Raw genomic sequence first — 22,661 nt, 5'->3', positions numbered from 1 at the left:
TATTGTTGTTTTGTTTTGATTTTGCTATTGTCTTACATTGTGTTATATGAGTTCTTTATGTATTTTGGATATTAACCTCTTATCAGATACATGGTTAGCAAATATTTTCTCCCTTTCCATAGGTTGCCTTTTTTGTTGTTGCTGACGGTTTCCGTTGCTGTGCAGAAGCACAGTTTTATTTTTAAACTTTAATATCTCATCGTTCTCAGTATGCTTTTATCTCTAACCAGAGGATTTGACGCGTCGCTCATGCAGAATCCTCTTTCCTGTCCTTTGCAAATGGAGGGACACCCAGCTCCACCTTCTTCATTCCTACTAAGCCATTTAAATTATACCTGGTCTTGTTCCTTTTTTAATCTGCTTCATGGAGAATTTTCTAACGATTCCAGCATGGAGTGGTCTTACTTGCTCTGAATTTGTCTCTCTTGTGCCTTTTTAAAATTTTAATTTAGGGTTCTATAGAAGTATTACATTCATATGACGTATTTCTAAAGACAAAAGGGAGAATACAGTGAAAATTCTCTTCCCCTACCCTGCCCCCATCCAAGTTCTTTCACCTACAGGCAGCCACTACTAACAGTTTCTTGTGTGTCTTTCCAGACGTAATCTATGCATATATTCAAGCCAATATTCATGATACAGATATTTTTCCTCAGGTGGTCATATGTTACATGCATGGTATTATAGCTCACTGTTAGGTACATGGATGATGTAATTTGCCTATTCTTATCAGTATATAAATGGCTTCCCCTTCTTAAAGGCTGCATAATATTCCATTGCTGTATATAACATGACATGGGATAAGTTCCCCATCTTGTAAAGATAAATGTCAGGGTTATATTATTGTTTAAAGCTTTTAACTTTGTTAATTCTTTCCCCTTTTCTTTTCCCCAACCAGAAGGCAGGAATTGTGTTCCCCAGCAAAATTCTGTAACATAGTATGTATGTGTTCAAGTGACTTGCTAAATAAACTTGAACCATAGCTCTCCCTCAGCCAGGTATAGTATATACAATGAACATGTCTGTCACACGGAATATCACTAAATTTTAGTATTTCGTGTGTATATATGATAAGTTTTCAGACATACTTGGATAACTTCAAAATTGCCTACATTTACTTTATACTAGCAATTGGCCCAGGTAATTCTTGGCAATATTTTTCTTCAGCTTTTAGAGAAAAGCCACAATCTTGGCAGGTTATATTAAAAGCTTAAGAAGCAACAACTGAAATGTAGTGTACATTTCGTAATGTATATAAATAAAATTGTCTCCGGAATGGAAATTGTTTATATAGCCAGATGCAAATATTCAGGACATTTGGTAGAACTGTAAGTTTCTGGGCGAATTGTACTTATTTTACTGCTTGCTTGTTTTAAATTGAAAATCAAGGGAGTCAGCATAGAGAATAGAGTCAATGGAACTGTAACAGCTACATACGATGTCAGAGGGGGAGTAGATTGGCGGAGGGGTGATCACTTTGTGAGGGGTGTAAATGTCTATTACGTTGTTTTGTACACCTGAAACTAATTTTAAAAAAAGAAGTTACATAATCAGCCAACAAGTGATTACAGCAGTCAATCTTATTAATAAACTAAAAATTAAAATTAAATAATCAAAAGGTAGTCATTATCACTATAGACATTTTTATATCTATTCTAACAATTTAGTTTTTAATTTAAAAATTCAAAAAGGCACTATTTTTCATGATTGAAAGTAATAGCAGGCTGGCAAAGAACTAACTGGAAGATGACAAAATCATTCCCAAGTCCATAAAGAATAATGGATACATTCTTATCCTGTCACTTTTGTTTAGGAGGTAAAGTGAGCCACCAGGGTGCGCTGTTTAACAGAACTACAGCATTATGATTTTTCTAATTTCCCCCGCAACACATCCTTTAAAAAAGCAGAAAGAAAATATTGGAAATAGTTATGTTATATTAGAAATAGAAAATGCTTATCTCTTGTGGGTGAAGTGCCAAAAAATGGGGCTAGAGAGATAAATAACAGTGATACATGGCAAAGTGATCTGTAATTAGCACAGTTTCGCTCAGTTTGAGCTTTTATTTCATTTTAGTGTTCTTTTAAGTAGTCTTAAAAGACTACTTATGTTTGCCTTAGACAGGCTTACAGATAAGTGAGTCTATCTGTGATTTGGAAAAATTCTGTCACCCACATCTATTTTATTCTTTTTGGCTCTCTATAATAATTTGCTTCATTCTCCTAAGGCATTTCTCAATACTGGCGAATTAGTGTATTTGGATAGTGATTTTGGAACTTAAACTGAAAATAAATAAACCGAAAGTGTTCACATGAAAGGCTGTTGATTTTCTGAGCTAAATTTGGCAACCAGTTTTGTAGCTTTCAAAGAGGATTCAGTGAAGATCTGAGTTAGTGAAATAATTTATGCTCACCTTTTTTTGAAACATTCTGCATGTAAAATTATTTTATCCACCTGAAGACTGTATTCTAAAGACTATATAGTTTACTGCCATTGCTACAGCCTCCCTTTCGTGTCCCTAAATTTCTCTGTACTCTCACGTGATTTCAAGCCTGTGTCGTTTTCCTTATAAAGGTGACTATATACTGTTTTCTGTTGAAATGTTCATTTGGAAAAGGAAACTACCCAATTAGAAATTTTCTGTTAGTTTTCCTAGTACTTTTTGAGCATTTTGTGAATGTGATTCTGCCTAAAGATTTGAAATGCCGTTTGTGTTCCAACATATGTCATAGCTGGCTCATGCTGTTATTTACAGGAACCATGTCACATGTATTGTGTGAAATGCATATAGTTACTTACATAAGATTGTCACTTATTTCCCACGTGACAGACGTCAGAAGCACAATGACGTTGACTTACATTGGAAATTACTTAGAATTCTGGGATTGAAACTAAGTTCAGAAACCCTGTTTCTGTACTGCATCTGCCAACAAAGTGTCTGTGACATGCACATTTAATAAAATTAGCAGCCAAAGGAGGTCCTGGTATAATATTATTGACAAATTAGCCTCTTAAGCTGATTTTTACATTTGAAGAAGAGGAAGGGAGTTGGACAGACATTGTGGGTAATCTTAAACATAGAATTCACAGGACCTTTGGGCGAATTCATTTTTGCACATTTGGTGTGGCTTTGCTGCTTGGAGTTATGTGTATAAATAACAGCAAGCAGCCTTTCCCAGGCTGCGAGCATGGTGCTCATTTTCTTCCGGGTACTTGCTTTTGGCTGGAAACAGTGAGGAATTCTTTTGATTGGGCTTTTTCTTTGGTCTCATTTTGCATTTTGCTCTAGACAAACACTCAAATATTGAGAAATTGAAATACTTTGCCATCCAGTATTATGCAAGTGAAATTTAATACTCAGAGTATTACTTTTTTGACCACTGATTTCTTTTAAAACATATTTGACATTGTTCATCTTTTACCCAATTTTATCTTTTAATATTTCTCATAGTTGACAGCAGAGGGGATGAGAGATTGTCATATGTTGATGAAATGTGCAGGTATATATTTGGTCTTAGTTTCACTTAATGAATTTTAATCCTAGTTTTATGCAGTAATTAAGGTTGTTGTAATAGAGCATCTATGTGTAATCTTTAAGAAATATATCTCTTTTTTAGTTTTTCCCCCGTTATCACATAACATTTGATTTTTCCCCTCCACTTTCTACTTACATTTATTACATAGAAAGTGGACCACACATGTAATTCTACAATTGCCCAGGAACAGTGGTTGCCATGGCATTTTCAGTTTGATATACGAGATACAGCTGTCTGTACTTCCAAAAATATGACTTATTTCATTCAGTAGAGAAATGCACCAGCACAGTATAATATTTAATCTGCTTCCTCTTTTAAGGTTTTCCCAGGTATAAGATATACTTTGTCATTGTAGATTTCATCATATTTTTGAAGGTTCGTAATCACAATAGCAAAAGTAATGACTTATGCTTATGTAGCACTCACTAATATTCCAGAAAAGGTTCTAAGCACATTACTGAAAAGTTCCTCTGAGCCATTACTTTTTAGGCTTTCTGCCACCTTTACCTCTGACCGAAATGTAAAGCACTATGTTCATTATAGAGTTGTTAAACTTTAAAGAACAGTGCTATTCAAAGAACAATAGGTTATTTATGGCATTAGTGTGGGTTTCTCCTCCTTTTACTAGTATACAAAAAGTGTGCCTCTCTGAAGGGCATACTGAGTTAATACAATATCACTGAAAACAATCAGTGTTAGGAGTCTTTCTTTACAAGTTCTCGTAGTATAAAGTTTATTTGGTCTTTCTACGACTGACATTTGGGATCTCTTGGGGGAGACATGCCTTTCTTTGGTAACTAGTATGTATTAACAGAGGTCAGGGCACAGGGAAGCAGGCCTGTTTCTGGAGCCACAGTGATAAAAACTGTGGGGTCCCTGGGATAATGCCTGCCATACATCCTTGACTCCCTTTCTGGGGTGAACTGAGTTGGTCCCAGTTCGTTCCCTTAATTGCTACTTTACTCTGGCAGAGATGCTAAACTCAGTTTATGTGTAGATGTTTGATATGTTCCTACCCTGCCCTTAGCCACCTCTTTGTCTTCATCACTATGACCACAGAGAAACATGGTTACCTCCATCCCCTGTCCTTTGAACTTGATCCTGAGCTCTGATTTCTCCTGCTCCATCTTGTCTTTTTCCATCCAAGGTGTGCTACTGAGGTAGGCCCTCATCTTTGGACATTTAAAGAATGTTAGAAGTGAGGGGCTACCCCTAAGACTTAGTTATATGCTATCTCGGAGTATTGTAGGGTTGATGAGATGAAAGCACAGATTGCCTCAGGAAGAGAAATGTAGAAACTTCACAAGAGTATAACATAGGTTCTAAAATTTGTGTTTTTGGTTTTTTTCTGATGTGAATGGTGAAGCATGGAAAGGAATTATATTGTAGCAGAAGAAGCCCTAAACGGGCTTGAGAGATAGTCTTGGAGTCTACTAATAGGTCTGTTAAATTCTTCTTTGTTGTTGTCATTTTTCTCCTTGTCTTCTCCCTGGAACAAGCCATTGAATTTTTTCTATGGCTTGGGTTGCTTCTCTGTAGAATAAGGTTCTGTAACTAAATTTCCAACAGTCTTTTTCAAAAGTTATTATAAAATTATTTCATTCTTTTGTTGTCTTCTAAAATTGACCTTTAACAAAGGAAAGTGCTGTGTTGTATAGAACTTTGATTTGGTCGGTGTTGACCAGCTAGTCCTGGTATTACTCTTCTGAGAATTTTAAAACCCTAAAATACAATAGCAAAATAAAACTTTGGCAGTCTTCTCCCTCAACTCCTGAATGTAACACAAAAATCAACACAAGTGCTTTGGGCTTCACTAAAAATAGGTAGAAGATACAAAGTTTGACAAAGATCTGCTCAGGTGAATGAGTTTGTTAACCAGAGGATACAGATGTTATTATTGATGAATGATGACTTTAAAACTAGGTGATTTCGAGAGAAATCTAGTGGCAAGCTCAGCCACTCAGAATATTCTGCAGGAATTTAATTTTAGTTAGTAACCCCAAAAGGCACAAGTTACAAGTGGTGGTGCTATTTAGACACCTATAAGTGAATCCAGCTCTAATCTCATTGCTGCCTCTCATAGAATTTATTTTGGCAGATTGATAGGAATACCTGTCATAATAGGTGACTGTTTACATAGTGTAGATTTAAGAGCTCCAGGCCCATTTCCCCTTTCTGTAATTACAGGCATCTGGTACTTAAAATGGCATCCCTATTTCTTACATCCCTTCACTTTAATGTGATGTGATTTTTCATAATCTAAGTTAACCTACACAGGCTAAGATTTTCAGTGCTAGCCAAGAAGGATCTTAAAACATGTTTATATAGAGGATAAGAAAATAGAATACATAAATTCTAGTTTTGGGGGAGCTGGAAGAAAGTATTAACCAAAGGGGAAATGGGTATAAACAAGGATATTCAGGGCTTCAAAATTAATTGCCCTGGCCCCACCAAAAGATAGCATTTTATTTAAAAAACAATTATGAACAAAGAAAGAAAGAAACTGGCACATATGCTTTCAAACCAAATACAAGCCAAAATACGCATGTATGCATGTGTGTGTAGAAACAAATATAAAAGATAATGTACAAGGGTGGACAACAAAACGTCTATGAGGTTATTTGTTGGGTTTTACAGTGATTCGTTTTTGTTTTCCTCATCAAGGTATGCATTGTTTCCACCTCATACAAGATTGTGCTAATTTTATGATCAAATCAATCATAAAACTGATTTTGTGGTGACAACAAAAACTTTCCTTCACAGCTGTGCCTATTTTGCAATTTTAAAACAATGCTTCATACTTCTATATTACATTTGTTATATTATAATAATTACGTGTCTTGAAGTTTAAGAAAATTGATTTGTTGTCTAAGTTGTAAAATTATTTTAGAAAGAATTCTTCTCTCCAGAGTTAAGAGTTAAATTGTGACCTGCTGTACTATGACTGTTCAGTCATTGGGATATAACTCATAGCAAATTAGGGTAAAGCTAATGTTAATTATAAGATATTTAATAATATTGCATAGCATTTGTTGAGAATATGCAGTTTGGAGAAGGATAATGAGTTTGTCCCTTAAGAAGAAAAAAATACATGAGTTTGTAAGACCATTTTAAGGGACTGCCTCAGTTCTTTTCTTTAACCCTACCCCTTCCAATATGTGGAAATCATATTATAAACGGAAACTAAAACCCAAAACCTTGTAATAGAAACATTTAACAACGTCATTGAAGTTGGGCCGCTGTATTCCCACCCCTTTATTCAAAATTTTTCTTCTGTTTGTAGTCTTTCATTTAATTCTTATATTTAGAATATGCTGATTTCAATGGGCTACATCTTATAATTCAACTATGATTAATAAGTGATCTAATAACTAGTACAGAGCTAGTACTCAGTAAATCTGTTGAATGCCATTCAATTCTGTTTTCTTCAGCTAAATTTAGTTCCATTTTGAACCCGTGAATCCTGACCTGGGTGTGAATTCTCAGGGATTAGCTTTCTGGCATGGTTTTCCACTTCACCTTGCCACTTTCATTAGTGTATTTTCTTCCTCTGTGCAGTATTTTCCTTTTCACAGACCATAAAATTCGGTGATATGCATTCCTGTTAGAGGTGCAGTTTTTCCTAATGGCAAACACACTTAGTGACGTGAACTAAAGTAAATAATTGAATATCTCTAATCATTAACCAAAGTGTTTTCCCCCTAGTAAGTAGTGACCTCCCTGTTTTCTCATTTTGTGAACTCTTTGGACTTAAAACTATCAACACCTTTTTAAACATTTCAGTCATAATTTGAGCCAAAGGAAATGTATCTCACAGGCAGGGGTTTTCAAGGAATCAGAAAGGGCGCTTTAGACAATTAGCAACAGATTAATTAATGACAGGAGTATCAGTTTTGTTCTCAGGAGTGATATCAGTGTTAGTGTTTAGGGAAATAGCTTACTATATATTTCTTGTTGCTAAAGACATTTCTAAGCAGTTCTTTCATTTTAGTTCACATGAAATTTAGGAACATTTCAAGTTTATATACTACCATACACTTTCGCGTGCCTATCACTAAGATTTAAGAAGCTGACGTTAAAAATTACGTTTTATTAAATTTCTTGACGGTGTGATGAAGCTTCCTGAGGTGACTTACAGGTAGTGTTTTTACACATCGTAGGTTACACACAATGCTTGTGCAGTGGACTAATAAGCACAGCTTCCTGGATGAGGAGCCCTGTTGGGGTTTTAAGATTGATTATAACTGAGACTGGCTCTAATAGAACTCCCACCACCACCATCATTAAAGAAAAATCCCAGTTTTGGAAGAAACGCCTCCTTTTGTCCATACTTTTTACTCTAACGCTACATTATAACTATCATTTGCTTATTTTATTTATAGACCACCTTCACATACTTTAAAATAGACAAATTACTTGCAATCATATTAGCTAATATTTAGAGCATGTGCTGTGTGCTAGGCACTGTGCTAAGTGTTTACACTTCGTTTCACCTAAGCATCCCAACCCCTTTGGGGGTGGGTACCCTTACTTTTCCCAGTTCCTAGATGAGGAGGCTAAAGGTTGCAGAGATAGTAAATAAACATTGTGCTCCCTGGTTCAAGCCTTGGCATTGTCTCCAAAACTCATTTGTTTGGTAACCATTACACTGGGCTGCCTTCCAACTTGCAAACTCTTGGAAGCCTCTCTTCAATGAGACAAGCTCAGGCTCCAAAATAATAGGCAGCCCCACCCTGACTGATACGAGAGTAGAACTATTGGGAGACTATTAGGAACCTGCTCCTGAAGCACACAGAAAAAAATAGGGTTTACACATGGCGCTGGTTAAGACGCTGGTGGCCTTCCCTTGCCTTTTCTCTTCTTTAACACTTTATGTGGGAGCTCGTGATATGTTTACTGAAGTAATCGGCAGTTTAGTAAGCCTGTGCTTTCTAGCAGTCATTCTTGGGTTAGGAGCCTGTTCAATATTGTATGCTAGATATGTATATTCTACTCATAACCCTCAGTACACATAAGCTTTCTTGGCTACAATCAATTTAGGAATGTCTAGGCCTTCTGACTTAATGCCCTTTCTTCTTCTGCAGGCTTTTACCCAAGAGAAGGATGTTTTCAGTAGATATAGAACAACCCTTTCTCAGGGCCCAGAGGTTCTTCCATTTTGGTCTTAATAGAGATGTTTTTAGTTAACACAAAATAACTCCAAGTTTGATTTTTATTACCTTAACTTTTCCTTGGCTGCTGCTTAGCTGATTGAAATTCTTTTCTAACAGTGTCTTTAAACAAACGAATCAAACAGCGCTTGCCTCTCTGTGTTAAAGGACAACAGGAAATATATAGTAAGCTATTTCCTTGAACCCTAACACTCATAATCACTCCTGAGAACAAAACTGATACTCCTGTCATTAATTAATCTGTTGCTAATTATCTAAAGTGCCCTTTCTTATTCCTTGAAAACTCTTGCTTTTGGCCCATCGTACATCAATTATTAAATTTGCATGTTTGTCATAAGCTTAGGAAGTTTTATCCATTAATTACAGCATGGAATCTATGTTGACAGGTCACGTAGTCTACCTGGCATCGCTCAGTGACAGTCTGCTCGCTTCCCTTAATGTCTTTGTTCTTACTCTCCTTGATTCATTTGCAGCTGTAGAACTATATGTCCATTTATTTTCATGATACACCCATACAACATGGTAAGGGGAAGGGGAGGGGCGGATAAGTTTTACAGAATAAAGTTATAAAACATGTGCTACACCAAAATCTTCATGGCTTTTCCCTTCTAACATGTGTTTTATTTCATCAACTGTCTTCCTAAAGACTATTGGAATTTTTTTAGTGTTTATAAAACAGAAATTGTTTTTTTGACAAATTTTAAATTCTTTATCCATAGACATATAAATATCCTGCAGAAAGCTAGTTTATTTTAAGACCTCTAGGATTATAAATGAAATATGAGTCTATTTTTATTCTGTCTTTGAGTTATGGATAGGTTCATATAAATTTTTGAGTCTTTGTGTATAAATGTCTCCCTTTTTATTTCTATGCTGTCTACTTCATTATATTAGAACCAAAATTTAACAGCTCTAATTCCTAAACGGATAGTATTGTCTGAGAAATTCACGTGTGACTGCTTTTATCGGGTAATAGAAAAGACCAATAAATTACAGAGATTGGGAATCTGACTTAAAGGGGAAAACAGGTTTTTATCAAAGACCTCATAAAAGCACTCAGTTAAAACATGAGACACAAGTTTTGAGCATGGAACTAGGAGGATAATTCAATGTTGTCATTACTTCATCCAGTGAGCAATTACTCATTGATCACCTACTGTGTTCTTCCTGATGAACAGTTGGGTTGTCGGAAAAGTCATGACGCATTTTTGCAATGAAAAACAGAAAAAATACATCATGACTTTTCCGACAACCCAATAGTTCTGCGAAAGGAATGAGGTGTGCTTCAGTAGGGTTTTACAGAAGCAAATTCATCAAGAAAGAAAATGACACCTACTATTTTTAATGTTTAGATCAATATTTTAAAAAGTGAAATGCCACATTGTTTTAGGAGAATTTTTGGTCTCTCTAATGATTGCTAAATTTGTTACTTTTAAAAGTAGCAGGTGAAAATTTTGGAATGCAGAGATATATCAGTAAGATTTTTTTTTTTTAAGATTTTTATTGGGGAATTGGGGGAAGGGAAACAGACAAGTTGCTGTCCTTTTGTTCTTGAGTCTAGTTGTGGAGGACGCTGCTTCACTGGCCCAAGTTGGCACCATCATTGCGCTCTTCCCGGGTGAGGCAGATCAGTCGCCGTCTTCTGGACGGCTGCTCACTGCGGCTGCTGGCCGCTCACGCTGGCTGCCGGCTACACACTGTAGCCCTTGGCAACCCACCTGCCGTCGCTGGTGACTCAGGGCAGCCCATCTCCAGGTTGAGCTGTTGTTCAGCATCTTAGCTGTAGAGGGCAGTGTCACTGGCCCTCATATGTGGGATCTGAACCAGGGCCCTCTGGCGTCCTAAGCCAGCTCTTAACCAAGGTGCTGCTCGGCCGGCCCTCAGTAAGAAGATTTTTATTTAAACTTCATATCCCACTCAAAATGATGTTTAAATAGTGTACATCTATCACTACATTTCTTTCTCAGCTATTTATCACCAAGGGCCCTTCTCCTAATTATTTCAAAAGTCAAATAATAACTAAGGATCCACCTGATGCCCATGGGGAGGCAGGGGTAACCCTCAAATTTCATCAGAATTGGCTGTAGTGATTCCGAATCAAAATCTGGGTTTGGGTGTCAGGCTTTAATTCTTTTTTTGCTGGATTATGGAGAGGTCTGAAGAGTTCTGGAGGACAGATGAGAGTAATGAGGACAAAGGCTGTTGGTGGCTGCAGTTATCGACCAGCTGGTGTGGGAGAAGTGTGGTGGTTGGACTACCAGGAGGGTCAGTCCGCAGCCACCCTGTCCCACCCCTTGTTAAGAGGAGTTACCCTTACTGAAAGGTGTGGCCATCGAGTGCCTGCCTCTGTGGGCCTCACAGTGCTACTTTTCATGTGACATGACCTGCCTTCCTCTTTAGTACCTAATACAGTTGCCAGTGATGACAACTAACTCACATTTTTCTCTTTGGAGGCAGGCTTCCTTTCTTTGGAAGAAATATTACAAAATTGTCAAATATGCTACATTTTTTGTAGTGTGTAGCAAAGCAGAAAGATGGCAAAATAGCTTAGGAACTAGTTCACTTCTCTTAGGTGTATTTGCATTGTCGTAATATTGGAATGACCCAAGCTTTATGTACTCTTCTAGTCCTTTCATTTAAACATGAAGAAGGCAGTATTTCATTCCTTCTTTCACTCATTCAACAAATATTTATTGAGAAACTTCTGTGAGCTAGACATTGTTCTAGAGATAGAGCAGTGAGCAAAATAGGAAGAAGAAGAATTCCTGCTTTTATAGTCAACCCCAATGGAAGCTGACCATAAACAAAGTAAATAGGCCAGCTATCTGGTGTGTTAAAGAGCTGTTAAATGCTGATCATAACGATCAAGCTGGGAAGAAGGACAGAAAATGTTGGGGTTAAGGAAGAACTCACTGAAAAGGTGGCATTTGAGAAATGACCTGACATGTTATTAGAAGAGCATTCCAGGCAGACAATAGCGAGTGCAACCATCCTGAGACGGGAACGTGCCTGGCACACTCGAAGAGCTCCGTGAAGGCCAGTGTGCTGGAGTGGGGTGAGCCGCTCCATACTAGGACAAGGAGCTGGTGGAAGAGATCTAGGGGCTAGGTTGTCAGTGGCCTTCAGACATCATACAAGGACTTTGGCTGTCCTCTGTCCATGGGGGAACCATTAGCAGGTTTTGAACAAAGTGACCTAATCTGAGTGACATTTTAACAGGATCCGTTTGCTGCTATGTTGAGAAAGGACTATAGGGAAGTGATGTGGAATAGAGTCCAGTTAGAAACTTTCTGATGAATTCAGACTCTGGTAGCAGTCGAGCTGCACGAGCCCACAGGATGGATTTAATGCGGCGTGTGAGAGAGGAGACGAGGGTGACTACAGACTTACTGGCTTGCACAAATGGAAGAAAGACTTGCTCTTTATTGAAACAGGGAAGACTGTGAGAACAGGATTATTTCTTATGGGAGAAGGGAAGGGAAGGGTTATCAGAATATCAGTTCTAGGCCTGCCAAGTCTGAAATAGCTTTAGACGTTAAGTGGAGATCAGATAGAGGCCCAGGATGGAGGCATAAGTTTGGAATTCATCAGCATATAACTAATACATAAAACCAAGAGAAGAGAGGAGATTACCAAGAGAGTGAGCATTGATACTAAAGAGGATATTCATGTCCAAGGACTGAGATGGAAAGCAACCGACAAAGAAAACAGTTGGGATCTATGCAGAGTGAGGAAAGTGATATCCTGGAAGAAGGAAAAAGAACATTCTAGGAGAGTGGTCAACTGTGCCTCGTGCTGCGAATAGGTCAAATAAATGAGTTCTAAGAAGTAACCACTGATTTAGTTGCGGAGGTCATTGATGACTTTGACACAAATAGTTCCAATGGAGCAAAGTTTGGGATAAGTCTGATTGGAAGGGTTCAAGTGGGAGATGAGAAATTGGAGACAAAAACCTTGAGTAACTCTTTTGAGCAGGTTTGGTGTAAGGGAAAGAGCAAGGTGACATGGCCAAGGGCCAGGAGGAACTGGCCAGCCTGATGAGGCAGGATTATCATGGGTTCTCTGACAGCCACATGCTATGAATGTGAGCGTTAGCTGTGTATAGAGGTAAGGGCCTCAAATGACCCTTAGAGTAGACATACGTTTTTGAAATACATTAGTGCTAAAAGAGAAAGATTAGTCAAGCTAGCTCTCTTAATGTACAAATATTCTTCCCTTTTTTAACCTCTTTATGTCTAGTATTTTCTCCAGATTTTTCTTTGGAAGTTAGTTTTTTAACTGTGTTGCTTAGAAGCCCTCTACGTTATAATTGTTTGCGTGTCAGCCTCCCATCCTCGCCTAAGTTTCTTGAGAAGGACAGTGTTTTATTTTTCTTTACATGTCCATCTCATAACCCAGCTTTTGTGCCACAAATGGTTTTTGAATGAATGACTCTTATGTTCCACATTGCCATATGGTGTGTTTGGCATCATGGTTGCTTTTAATTTCCACATAGAGATTTTGTTTGTTTTGTTTTCCATAGAGTCGCTGTGGAGCAGACATAATGAGGACAGGCTCTCTGAATCTCAGTAGCTCATCCATTGGGAATTCGTCTTTGAAAAGGACAAAGCGAAAGGCACCTTCCCCACCCTCTAAGACATCCCTGCATCAAAGTGATGAAAATAGTCATGTGACAGGTAATGTTACTTTCCCCTTTAGCATCACATTTGCATTGTTTTTTAAAAATAGACAGTACAAATGATATAGGTTCTAAATCATGCTTTTTTATTAATAATAAGACTTAGGCTTTTAACTAATTTTAATAATACTTAGTTCCTTATTATTCTCACTTAACCACCATTTTAAAATCTGCAACATGATAAAATAAAATGAAAAAAATCATACAGCTTCATTATCCTAATATGAGCATGTGGTGATAATTTGTGAATCTTTTCATAAAGATCCTGCCATTCCAGGATTGACTACATGTAGGGGTGGGAATCTCAGTAGATTTTAGTTGTATCACAGCCGAACACTAAAATGGCATCTAACAAGGGTAAGGCTATCTCTTTGTGAATTGCATAAAAAATAACTAAGTTAAGCTGCTAAGGGATTGTTTCATTTGTGAATGTGACTGTGTAGTAAGTTGCGTTGCTTCTGTCTCCTAGCTCGGCAGTCAGTACACACGGTTCCTGCAGACAGCGTTTCAGAAGCAAGCTCCCCGGAGGGGTTACCCAGCCCAGGTAGGACGCCTTTACTCCACAGCATGTTATTAAAAAAGACCATTCACGACAGTCGAGGAATTAATCAAATTATAATGCCCTGTATATGAAAGAGATACAGATGTTTTGACTCCATTTGCCAAATTTTATATTATGACATGAAAAAATTCCCCCCTAGATTTAGAGTATGAAACTGGCAGAACTCTAAATTCTAATAATTCTGGTACCAGGAGTCGTTTCCTTACTAGGTCTTCTGTTTTGTTTTGTTTTGTTTTGTTTTGTTTTGTTTTGTTTTGTTTTTTATTATGCAATGTCAGGTTACCAGTTAGTTATTAATCTCCATCCTAACAGTAATGACACATTTTGGTGTCTTCAGAAGAAAACTTACATGAAGTTGTAAAGCACCACTCTTTACCCAAATGTGCTAGATATGAATTTAATATACATAGTGTTCTAATGCTAAAATTTTGTTCTGAAATATTTTCTATTGTATTGTCTCATTTTGGCTTCTCTCTCAATAAATGAAAGTGCAGTAAAAATAAGATAATTCAATCTAATACTGATTCTTAATATTTTTAATAATAGCTATTTAGTAGCTATTATAAGAATAAGTATGATAAAATTTCTTAATCCTTAGACTTAATTTGAAGTTAGATATAAATGAATATGACAGGCTAATAATGTCTAATAAAAATTAAAATATTACTGTGCCAGTACTTTAGCATGGGATAATTTGATAGGTATGAAAATTGCTTAATATAACCTTACCTAATTTTACAATTCGTATTCACAAATACAGGAAAAATGCAGAAGTGCCAAAATGCTCCTGAATCTTTAATCTTTAAGTGATATTTAGGAATTTGATATTTTAACACATCTTATACAAGAATTCCCTTTTCCTAATAATTAAAAATGTTACCAGTAGATAACTAGTATGATTTTTTTCTTAACTCCCACCCAAAATGATATCAAGATACCGTTTGTTCCGAAAAGGAAATTTATTAAATTGTATCAATCTATATAAGTGAAATGAGAAGATTCTGAAGGGTTAGAAAAAGATGTGACTACTTTTCAAACCTTGCTTGATATCTAATTCTCTTCCTTTTTTCCCCCTTTTACTTCTTGTTTAATGCATGGATAATTGTGAGCTAACGAATCTGATTTCTTCCAAAATGCTTCTTGATCTCTGCTTGCCTGAACTCTGTTATCCGAGTGCCATTTCCACAGATTTTACTTCTTTGGCAGAAGGCTCCCTTGGCCCTGGGCTGCCCAGTCACCAACAGTGCACTGCGCCCAAACAGGTGGATGAAGTCCCTCTCTTGGAGTGCCCTGGAACGCCCGTAGCGTCTCTGACATGTAGGTGACTGGGCCTTTCTGGAGGTGTACGATGAATCAAGTCACTGGCTCTGAAGGGTTTCACGTTCTCTCCTATTTGGCTTTCTGCTTTTTTGGCAAACTCTTTGAAATTTATTATTTCTAATGTGTAACTATATACATATAAAAGAATATACATATATATATATATATATTTTTTCTTTCTTGAACTACTCTTCTGTTACCTAGATGTGGCTTATTTTCTGTAGTATTGCTCTTGATTTTTATTTTTAAATTATTGGAATTATTTTGTTACCAGGTGGTGAAATTTTATTACTTGAATTTTATCATAAATATTTTACTCAATTGTTCAGTGACTCAGAAAGAGTCCTTATCACCTCAAACCAGTTATTTAAAATTACTATACTATCACACATTCCTTATGGGGATACAGAATTGTGTGGCCAGTTTAGAAAATAGTTTGGGAAGCTTTTTTTTTTTTTAAATAAAATTTAAGCATTTATTTCCTATATGACACAGCAATTCCACCCCTAGGTATTTTCTCAAGAAAAAAGATAGCCTATGAGTACACAGAAACTTCCATGGGAATTATTATGGAATTTTTATTCATAATTGTCAAAAATGGGTAACATCCCAATGTCCCTAAATTGAGGAATGGATAAACAGACTACTTGCAATTCTACCACCTACCCATGAAAAGGAATGAATAACTAATGCATGCAAAACATGGCTGAATCTTGAATGCCTTATGTTAAATGAAGCCAGACTTAAATGGCTAGATGCTCTGTGTTTTCATTGATATACATTTGTGCAAAGGCAAAGCTATAAGGACAATGGTTCCCAGGAGCTGGGGCTAAGGGTGGGGTGGGGTTAATCACCAAGGGACATGGAGATTTGGGAAGGTGGTGGAATTCTTTTATATGTTGATTGTGGTGGTGGTCACACAACTATATATCGCTCTCAAAACTGGACATTCTAAAATGTATTCCAAAAATGATGAATTTTACTGAATGTAAATGATACTTCAATTTTTAAAAATGAAAAAGAAAATAACTCTAGCAACAACTACAGTAGCGTCTGACACCATGAACAGTTTTTTGAATGAATGAATAAAAAAAGTAGTTCACCAGACTAGATTTAATTTGATATAATTCTGTTTTATCAAAGAGAGTTATTTGTCAATTCTGCCATTTTGACCATCTCCACGAAAAACAAACAGTGTATCCTAAAAGTCTCTGTGAAATTATAAACTTTAAAAACATACAAGTAAAATGCTACACACTTACAAAAATATCTTCTAAAAGTTAAATAAATTTGATTAACATGTATTACATTTTGTGAATTTCAAAGAATTTTTTAATTTTATTTTTTGTTTCAGTTTTGCTATCTTTAGAGGGCCTGAAAAACTTAGATAAACATATTCAAATTATATAAAGCTAAGTAAGTGTAAAAAAAATTTTAATGATTACACTTTTAAATAATTTTTTAAAATACTGTTAACATTTACACTTTGGAAGCTGTTAAATCTTAAAACTACTTAGAATTTGAACACTGTGCTCATTCAAAGTGAATATTCTTTCTTTATAACTTTTGAAGCTGAAATATGATAGTTGTGATACATTTGTGAAAATTATTTTTTACAGCCCTCACCCCAATTGTTTTTATTCTAGTCCTAAAATTTGGCCATCATATAAGCCTGTTAACCCATGCAAAAAAAACTTTAATAGTTTTCAAAGCTTAGTAGCTCACTTGGTAGTGAGCACACAATGTGATATATAAAAGATGTATTATAGAATTGTACACTTGAAACCTATGTAATTTTACTAACCATCGTCACCCCCAGTAAATTTAATTAAAAAGAAAAAAGTGTTTTAAAGAATACTCTCCAGAAAGTGAAGACACCTTGCAAAATAGGAGAAAATATTTGCAAATATGTAACTGTTAAAGCGCCATGATGGAGTTGATACCTTGGGTTCATTAAAAAAAAAAAAAAAGGCTTATGGAAATTTTTACTGTTCTAACAGCCAACTGTGGAAGTTCTCTTGGATGATTAGAATTTTTTTACAGAAAGCAGCCTTTTCTAAGACATTTTATCAAAGGTGTACTTTTCAGGCTAGTAAAAAATATGTTTAAGTAAGCCTATAAATGATGCTTGCACTTACTAAGTTATAAAATCCCAGAAAAATAATTTGATAACATTTTGAAACATGTAACTCATTCTTCATACTTTAATTAATTGAGACCAATTTTTCAATGAGGGCACCATACTTAAAGAAAGGTTGTGTATTTCTGAAACACTTGTAATGGGCAAGAAAGAAATAGGGATAGCAATCAATTAATTTGCTAAATGTTACCTAGTTAATCTAATTTCCAAAAGATCATAATATATCCTGAAGAGCCATTTATAAAACATACTCGCATTGAAACCAAAATGGCCATCCATTTTCTCAGTACACAGTTTTCAAATTATTTAAATATACTCTTACTACATAGATGCGATACACTATTGTAGACACATAATATTATACACTGGCATCACCATGATTATTTTACATATTATAATAAAAAAAGATGTATCAAAATGTATATATTTAAATTTTTACTTAAACTCAATTTATTAAACATATTTTCTGTTGGATAATCTATTTTTATTTACAATAAAAATGTCATTAACATTTCCATATTTTTATTAAAATGTACAAATACTACAATTTTCTGTCTAAATGCCTAAAGATAAAATTAAATATATTTTAAGTACTTTAGATATTCTTCAAATATGTTAAAGTTTTTATTAAACTTTATAGATGTGCTGATCACTATAATCCAATGGTATACCACCCTTTTCCCTTTCAATTATAGTAAAAGTTAAACTTTGTTCAGCTGCTATGTGTAAGTGGAAGTGTTGAATTTAAATAAGCAAGGGTCCAGAACTTAATTCTTTGGTTTACATGATCTTTACAACAAGGGTGTGGGTACTAACTGCTTAGGATGTCTCCTCTTTTACTCTTTTGACCATTTGCTGTTGGTGCTAAAGAATAATATACACATTTTTTCATGCAATGAAATATTCACCTCAGCTATTGAAAAAAAACAACACACATACACACACACACACACACACATACACATATGCATACATATGCATGCACCCACACAACTTGATATGGGATGATCTTTATGATACAGTAAATGGAGCAAAAAATGTTAGGTGAAAAACACCAAGTATAGTATGCTTCCATGTATGTTAAATAAACCAATAGAATACAGAACGAAACATGTGAATATGTGTAGCTGCTTATATAGTCTCATTATACTTTCTGATAACATAAAACTGTTAAAGGAAGTTGCTTCTGAGACTCAAACTGGGTAGGAATAAAAATTAATTTTCATGGTATAATACTTATTCTGTTTGTATTTTTTAAAATTACATTAAGAATATAAATCAGCAGCTTTTTATCCTGGTTGCCTATTTAAATCACCTGAGGAGCCTCAAAAATTCTTGGTCCCACCCTTCAGAATCAGGGATTCTGATTTAACAGGTGTGGGGTAGGGTGTGAGCATAAGCATTTTTAAAGGGGCTTAGATAATTCTCAGTTGTACTGATAACTACTGAGTCATTTTACACTTACAGACAATGTAAATATGTCATTCTTTTCATTTACATTTAGAGCTATTACATAAATGTAAAAATCATTTAAATTGAAGGCATGTTATTAAATGAAATATATAACTTGAAGTTTGAATTTAAACGTCTTTTTTCTACTATGAATAAAACCTAGAGTGATAGCATATTAATTTTAGAATTTTATGTGTCTGAAATAATCTGATAATGTTAACCTGATTATTCACCGTTAGAAAAGTATTTCACTGTACTTTTTGAACCAGAATTTAGAAGAGCCCAAAGATTCCTTTTGCCAGGATTGCATAGCATGAATGAGGCAAATTAATATTTAGTATTATATCTTCATTTCTTTGTAGCTGGAATAAGCTCTGATTATAGTCTTGAAGAGATAGATGAAAAGGAAGAACTGAGTGAAGTACCTAAAGATGAGGCTGGAAATATTTCTGAGAAGTCACAAGATATTCCTGTTAGATCTACTGATATAATAAATACACTGAAAAATGACCCTGACTCAGCCCTTGGCAATGATACTGGAGAGTCCTCACAAAATTCCAAAGTAGAAGAACGAGAAACTAGAAACACAGATGGACAGTAAGTAGGCTGTGTGCTGGAAGTGGTGGTGGTGGTGGTTTGTTTAATTAATACTAACTTTCTGAAATATAGATCTGATATTTTAAACACAAATATAGTCATCCCTTCTGTTTAGACTTTTTTACCATCACTGTAAAAATGTTTATTAATAAACTATTTACATGTAATTGTTTTTAAATAAAATCAAATTCAGCAGTTCTGATATCCCTGTCAGATAAACCATAACATGTAGTTAATTTGTGTGACTCAATATAAAAGTTTTTGTTTGTTTTTATTGTATGTGTTTTGCCTATTAGCAATTTAACGTAAATGAAACATTTAATTTTCATGTAATATCACCAAATTCTCCTGCAAATTCTCCTGAAGAATTTTCACTAATATATAAAACAATTCCGCATATTAGCATATGATGTTCAGTTATTTTCACAGTCAACTTTATGATACAGAGAATGCATTTTCCACTTGATCCTAAGAATTGAAAGCTATAGTACAGTACACTTATATTGTTAGAAATGCCACACCATGAATGATGATGAAATCGACTCTGCAAAATAAACCACCTTCATCAAAGTTTTGCTATAATTTTCATGGAATTGTCTCCAAATTAAATTCTTCTATCATCAGTAAAACCCAGTGAGGCCAATCCACATCCTGACTTGAAAGAAGTTGACCTTGCCAGATGCAAAACTAAAATGTTTCATTTGTTTCCTTTTTCTTTAAAAGACAAATAATAATAACAAAAAGACACTGTTTTTGGAATCGCTTTCACTATACCAAGCTTTTTACATCTTTCTTCGTAATAGGACCACCATATGAAAGCTAATGTTTCATAGCAGCATATCTTCTCAATTATGGTTTTTCTTTGCTATTAAATTTTTAGTATTTGGCATAAAAAGATGATTATTTCAGTCCATCTGTCTTTGGAAATTATTGCCTGTTTTCTCATCGTGTGTGTGTGTGTGTGTGTGTGTGTGTGTGTTTGAACAGTGTCAGTATATAACATACAATATCATATTTTGCAGAGGACCACACTTGATGGTATATAATGCAAGCAATGAAGAGAGGGTAGTTGACAGTGTAAGAAACTTGAAGTCGTTGAGCCCAAATCAAGAGAATGGTGAGTTCTATAAACACTAACAGCCAACACTATCATAGCACTTACTATGTGCCAGGGGCCATTTTTAACCCTTTATATACATTAACTCATTTAGCCTTGTATATTAACTCATTTATGGGTATTATTATCTTTAGTCCCATTTTACAGATGATTCAGCCACAAAGATATTATGTCATACCTGAAGTACCACAATTAATAAGTGGTAGACCCCAGATTAGAAATCAGGTACTATTATTCCAAAGTGTACTTTTAACTACCATGTGTATCACTTTTGTTGTTAAATGTTAGAGGTTATCTAACTCAGACTTACACTCTTATGCATCTACTTGTGATCTGTGTCTCTTTTTTTCCTTTTAATTACTCATAAGTCCAAGCCTGTTTTACATCATACTCAAGTTGATATACCTTGGATGAAACTTGTCTGTTTGATTTTTAAGGTGTAAACCATCTAGTTATGTAACATTATTTATCAGTGTTTACCCCAAAGCAAGACAATTTCTTCTTTCTCATTATATATTCGTTTTGAACCAGAATTAAGAGTCCAGCTAATTATTATTTTAAAAATTCCTTCATTGTCAGGATTGCATAGCAATTATATTTGATACTTTGTTTGAATTCCTCATAGCACATAGCAGAATACTGAGATACTGTTAAAGTATATACTTCGAGTTGAATTTCAGAGAAATGATACTACACAAAAAGAAGATGCAAGGAATGCATAATGGTATTTCAAAGGGATATGAAGGAAGTGGCTTATGAATTTTCATAGTCCAGTCTATTATGTTAACATAGAAGTATGTTAAGATTCTTAGAAAACAAACATATTCATGTTTGGATAAACATGGCTTATCTCAATGTCATTCATAGATAGATAGATAGATAGATAGATAGATAGATAGATAGATAGATAGATAGATAGATGATAAATAGATAAACAGATATAGATAGAGATGTGTGTCACTTTATATATGTGATGTGATACGTGTTGGTTAATTTGAGTATGTATGTCTCCAACTCATTTCCCCCATGGTCTATACCACCCTGAGATGAAATACTGAGAAGGTTTAAAAACATTTAATTTCCCTCATTTTTTTCCTCATGATTCAGTTTTTCATGACATGTGTTATGATGACAACAGCATTTCTTTTGAGAAATCATGATTTTAAAACTGCTTCCTTTATTAAAAATTGTCATATTAAATCATATTTGCTAAAATTTGGCATCAAGTTAGTGCTAGTGTAACAAACAAGTACATTTCTGTAATATTTATTTGCAGTTCCACTTGATTTGCCATGACCTTTGTCGACCCTAGGTCCTTTTTAAAGTAAATCATTTCTGTTTTCCTTAGAGTAGTTCTGTGTTTTCCTCCCTTTTTACCTACCCTGCCTACTTATCTAAATCATCCTTTCTCCAGGTTGTAGATGTTGTTGTCAGTGTTGAGTACAGGAAGGACAGGATAGTACAAAATACACCTTCTCGCTCTATTGGCTTTTCTTGGAAAATGGCCTAACCATTCATTGACACTTGGGTAGCATTATTACTGGGTATATTTAAGGGTGGATTAGCTAATACATTCACTAGTGGTTCTAGGTGTCCAGGCCTGGCAATCATTGGCAATAATTTTGAAATTTTGATGAGACATTCAGAGTTAGACAATGGTAAAGTAGGTATAAGCACCAAAAATGGGAGAAACAGAAATCTGGATTTCTAAGCCAATAAATTAAAATTTGTTATAGGGGATTTAATTTAAAACATATTTTTACATTGATGTACTTTCTTTTGGAAAATATTTCTGTTGTATAACTGGGATATATCGATATTCAGTGGAAAATGAGAAATAAGAAAGAAGGAAATACATTAGTCTCATTTTCTAGTGCCAGGGACCATTTCTCACATTCTTTTGTGCTCACAGCAGTGTTGAAAGTAGTACTTTTCATATAGATATTAAAAATACTTATGAAATAAGTAAATAAGAGCATAGGCAGAACTGTACCTCTTCCATGCTACCTAATCACGTGTCCTTAATTTTATAAATCGCAGTCAGTAATTATTTGTCATTGACAAAAGTGAGTCATATAGACAGTAGATAT

The 22,661-nt window shown here is 35.1% G+C and overlaps 1 protein-coding gene across 10 annotated transcripts in view; it reads left to right on the top strand.

The window, feature by feature from the left end:
* COBLL1 (cordon-bleu WH2 repeat protein like 1) overlaps positions 1–22,661 on the top strand; it is a 179,009-nt gene that overhangs the window by 142,501 nt on the left and 13,847 nt on the right. For 8 of the 10 annotated variants that reach the window (XM_019628156.1, XM_019628159.1, XM_019628149.1 and 5 more), the window contains 5 exons: positions 13,228–13,381; positions 13,853–13,927; positions 15,134–15,262; positions 19,220–19,454; positions 20,477–20,571. In XM_019628156.1, coding sequence (XP_019483701.1) covers positions 13,228–13,381; positions 13,853–13,927; positions 15,134–15,262; positions 19,220–19,454; positions 20,477–20,571 — 688 coding nt within the window. The remainder of the gene's footprint in view (positions 1–13,227; positions 13,382–13,852; positions 13,928–15,133; positions 15,263–19,219; positions 19,455–20,476; positions 20,572–22,661) is intronic. The other 2 variants (XM_019628152.1, XM_019628153.1) reach the window with 2 other exon arrangements.

Source organism: Hipposideros armiger, unplaced genomic scaffold (assembly GCF_001890085.2).
Source record: "Hipposideros armiger isolate ML-2016 unplaced genomic scaffold, ASM189008v1 scaffold_751, whole genome shotgun sequence".
NCBI lineage: Eukaryota > Metazoa > Chordata > Mammalia > Chiroptera > Hipposideridae > Hipposideros > Hipposideros armiger.
The sequence above is the reverse complement of the archived record's forward strand: the minus strand, read 5'-3'. Positions and strand labels throughout refer to the sequence as shown.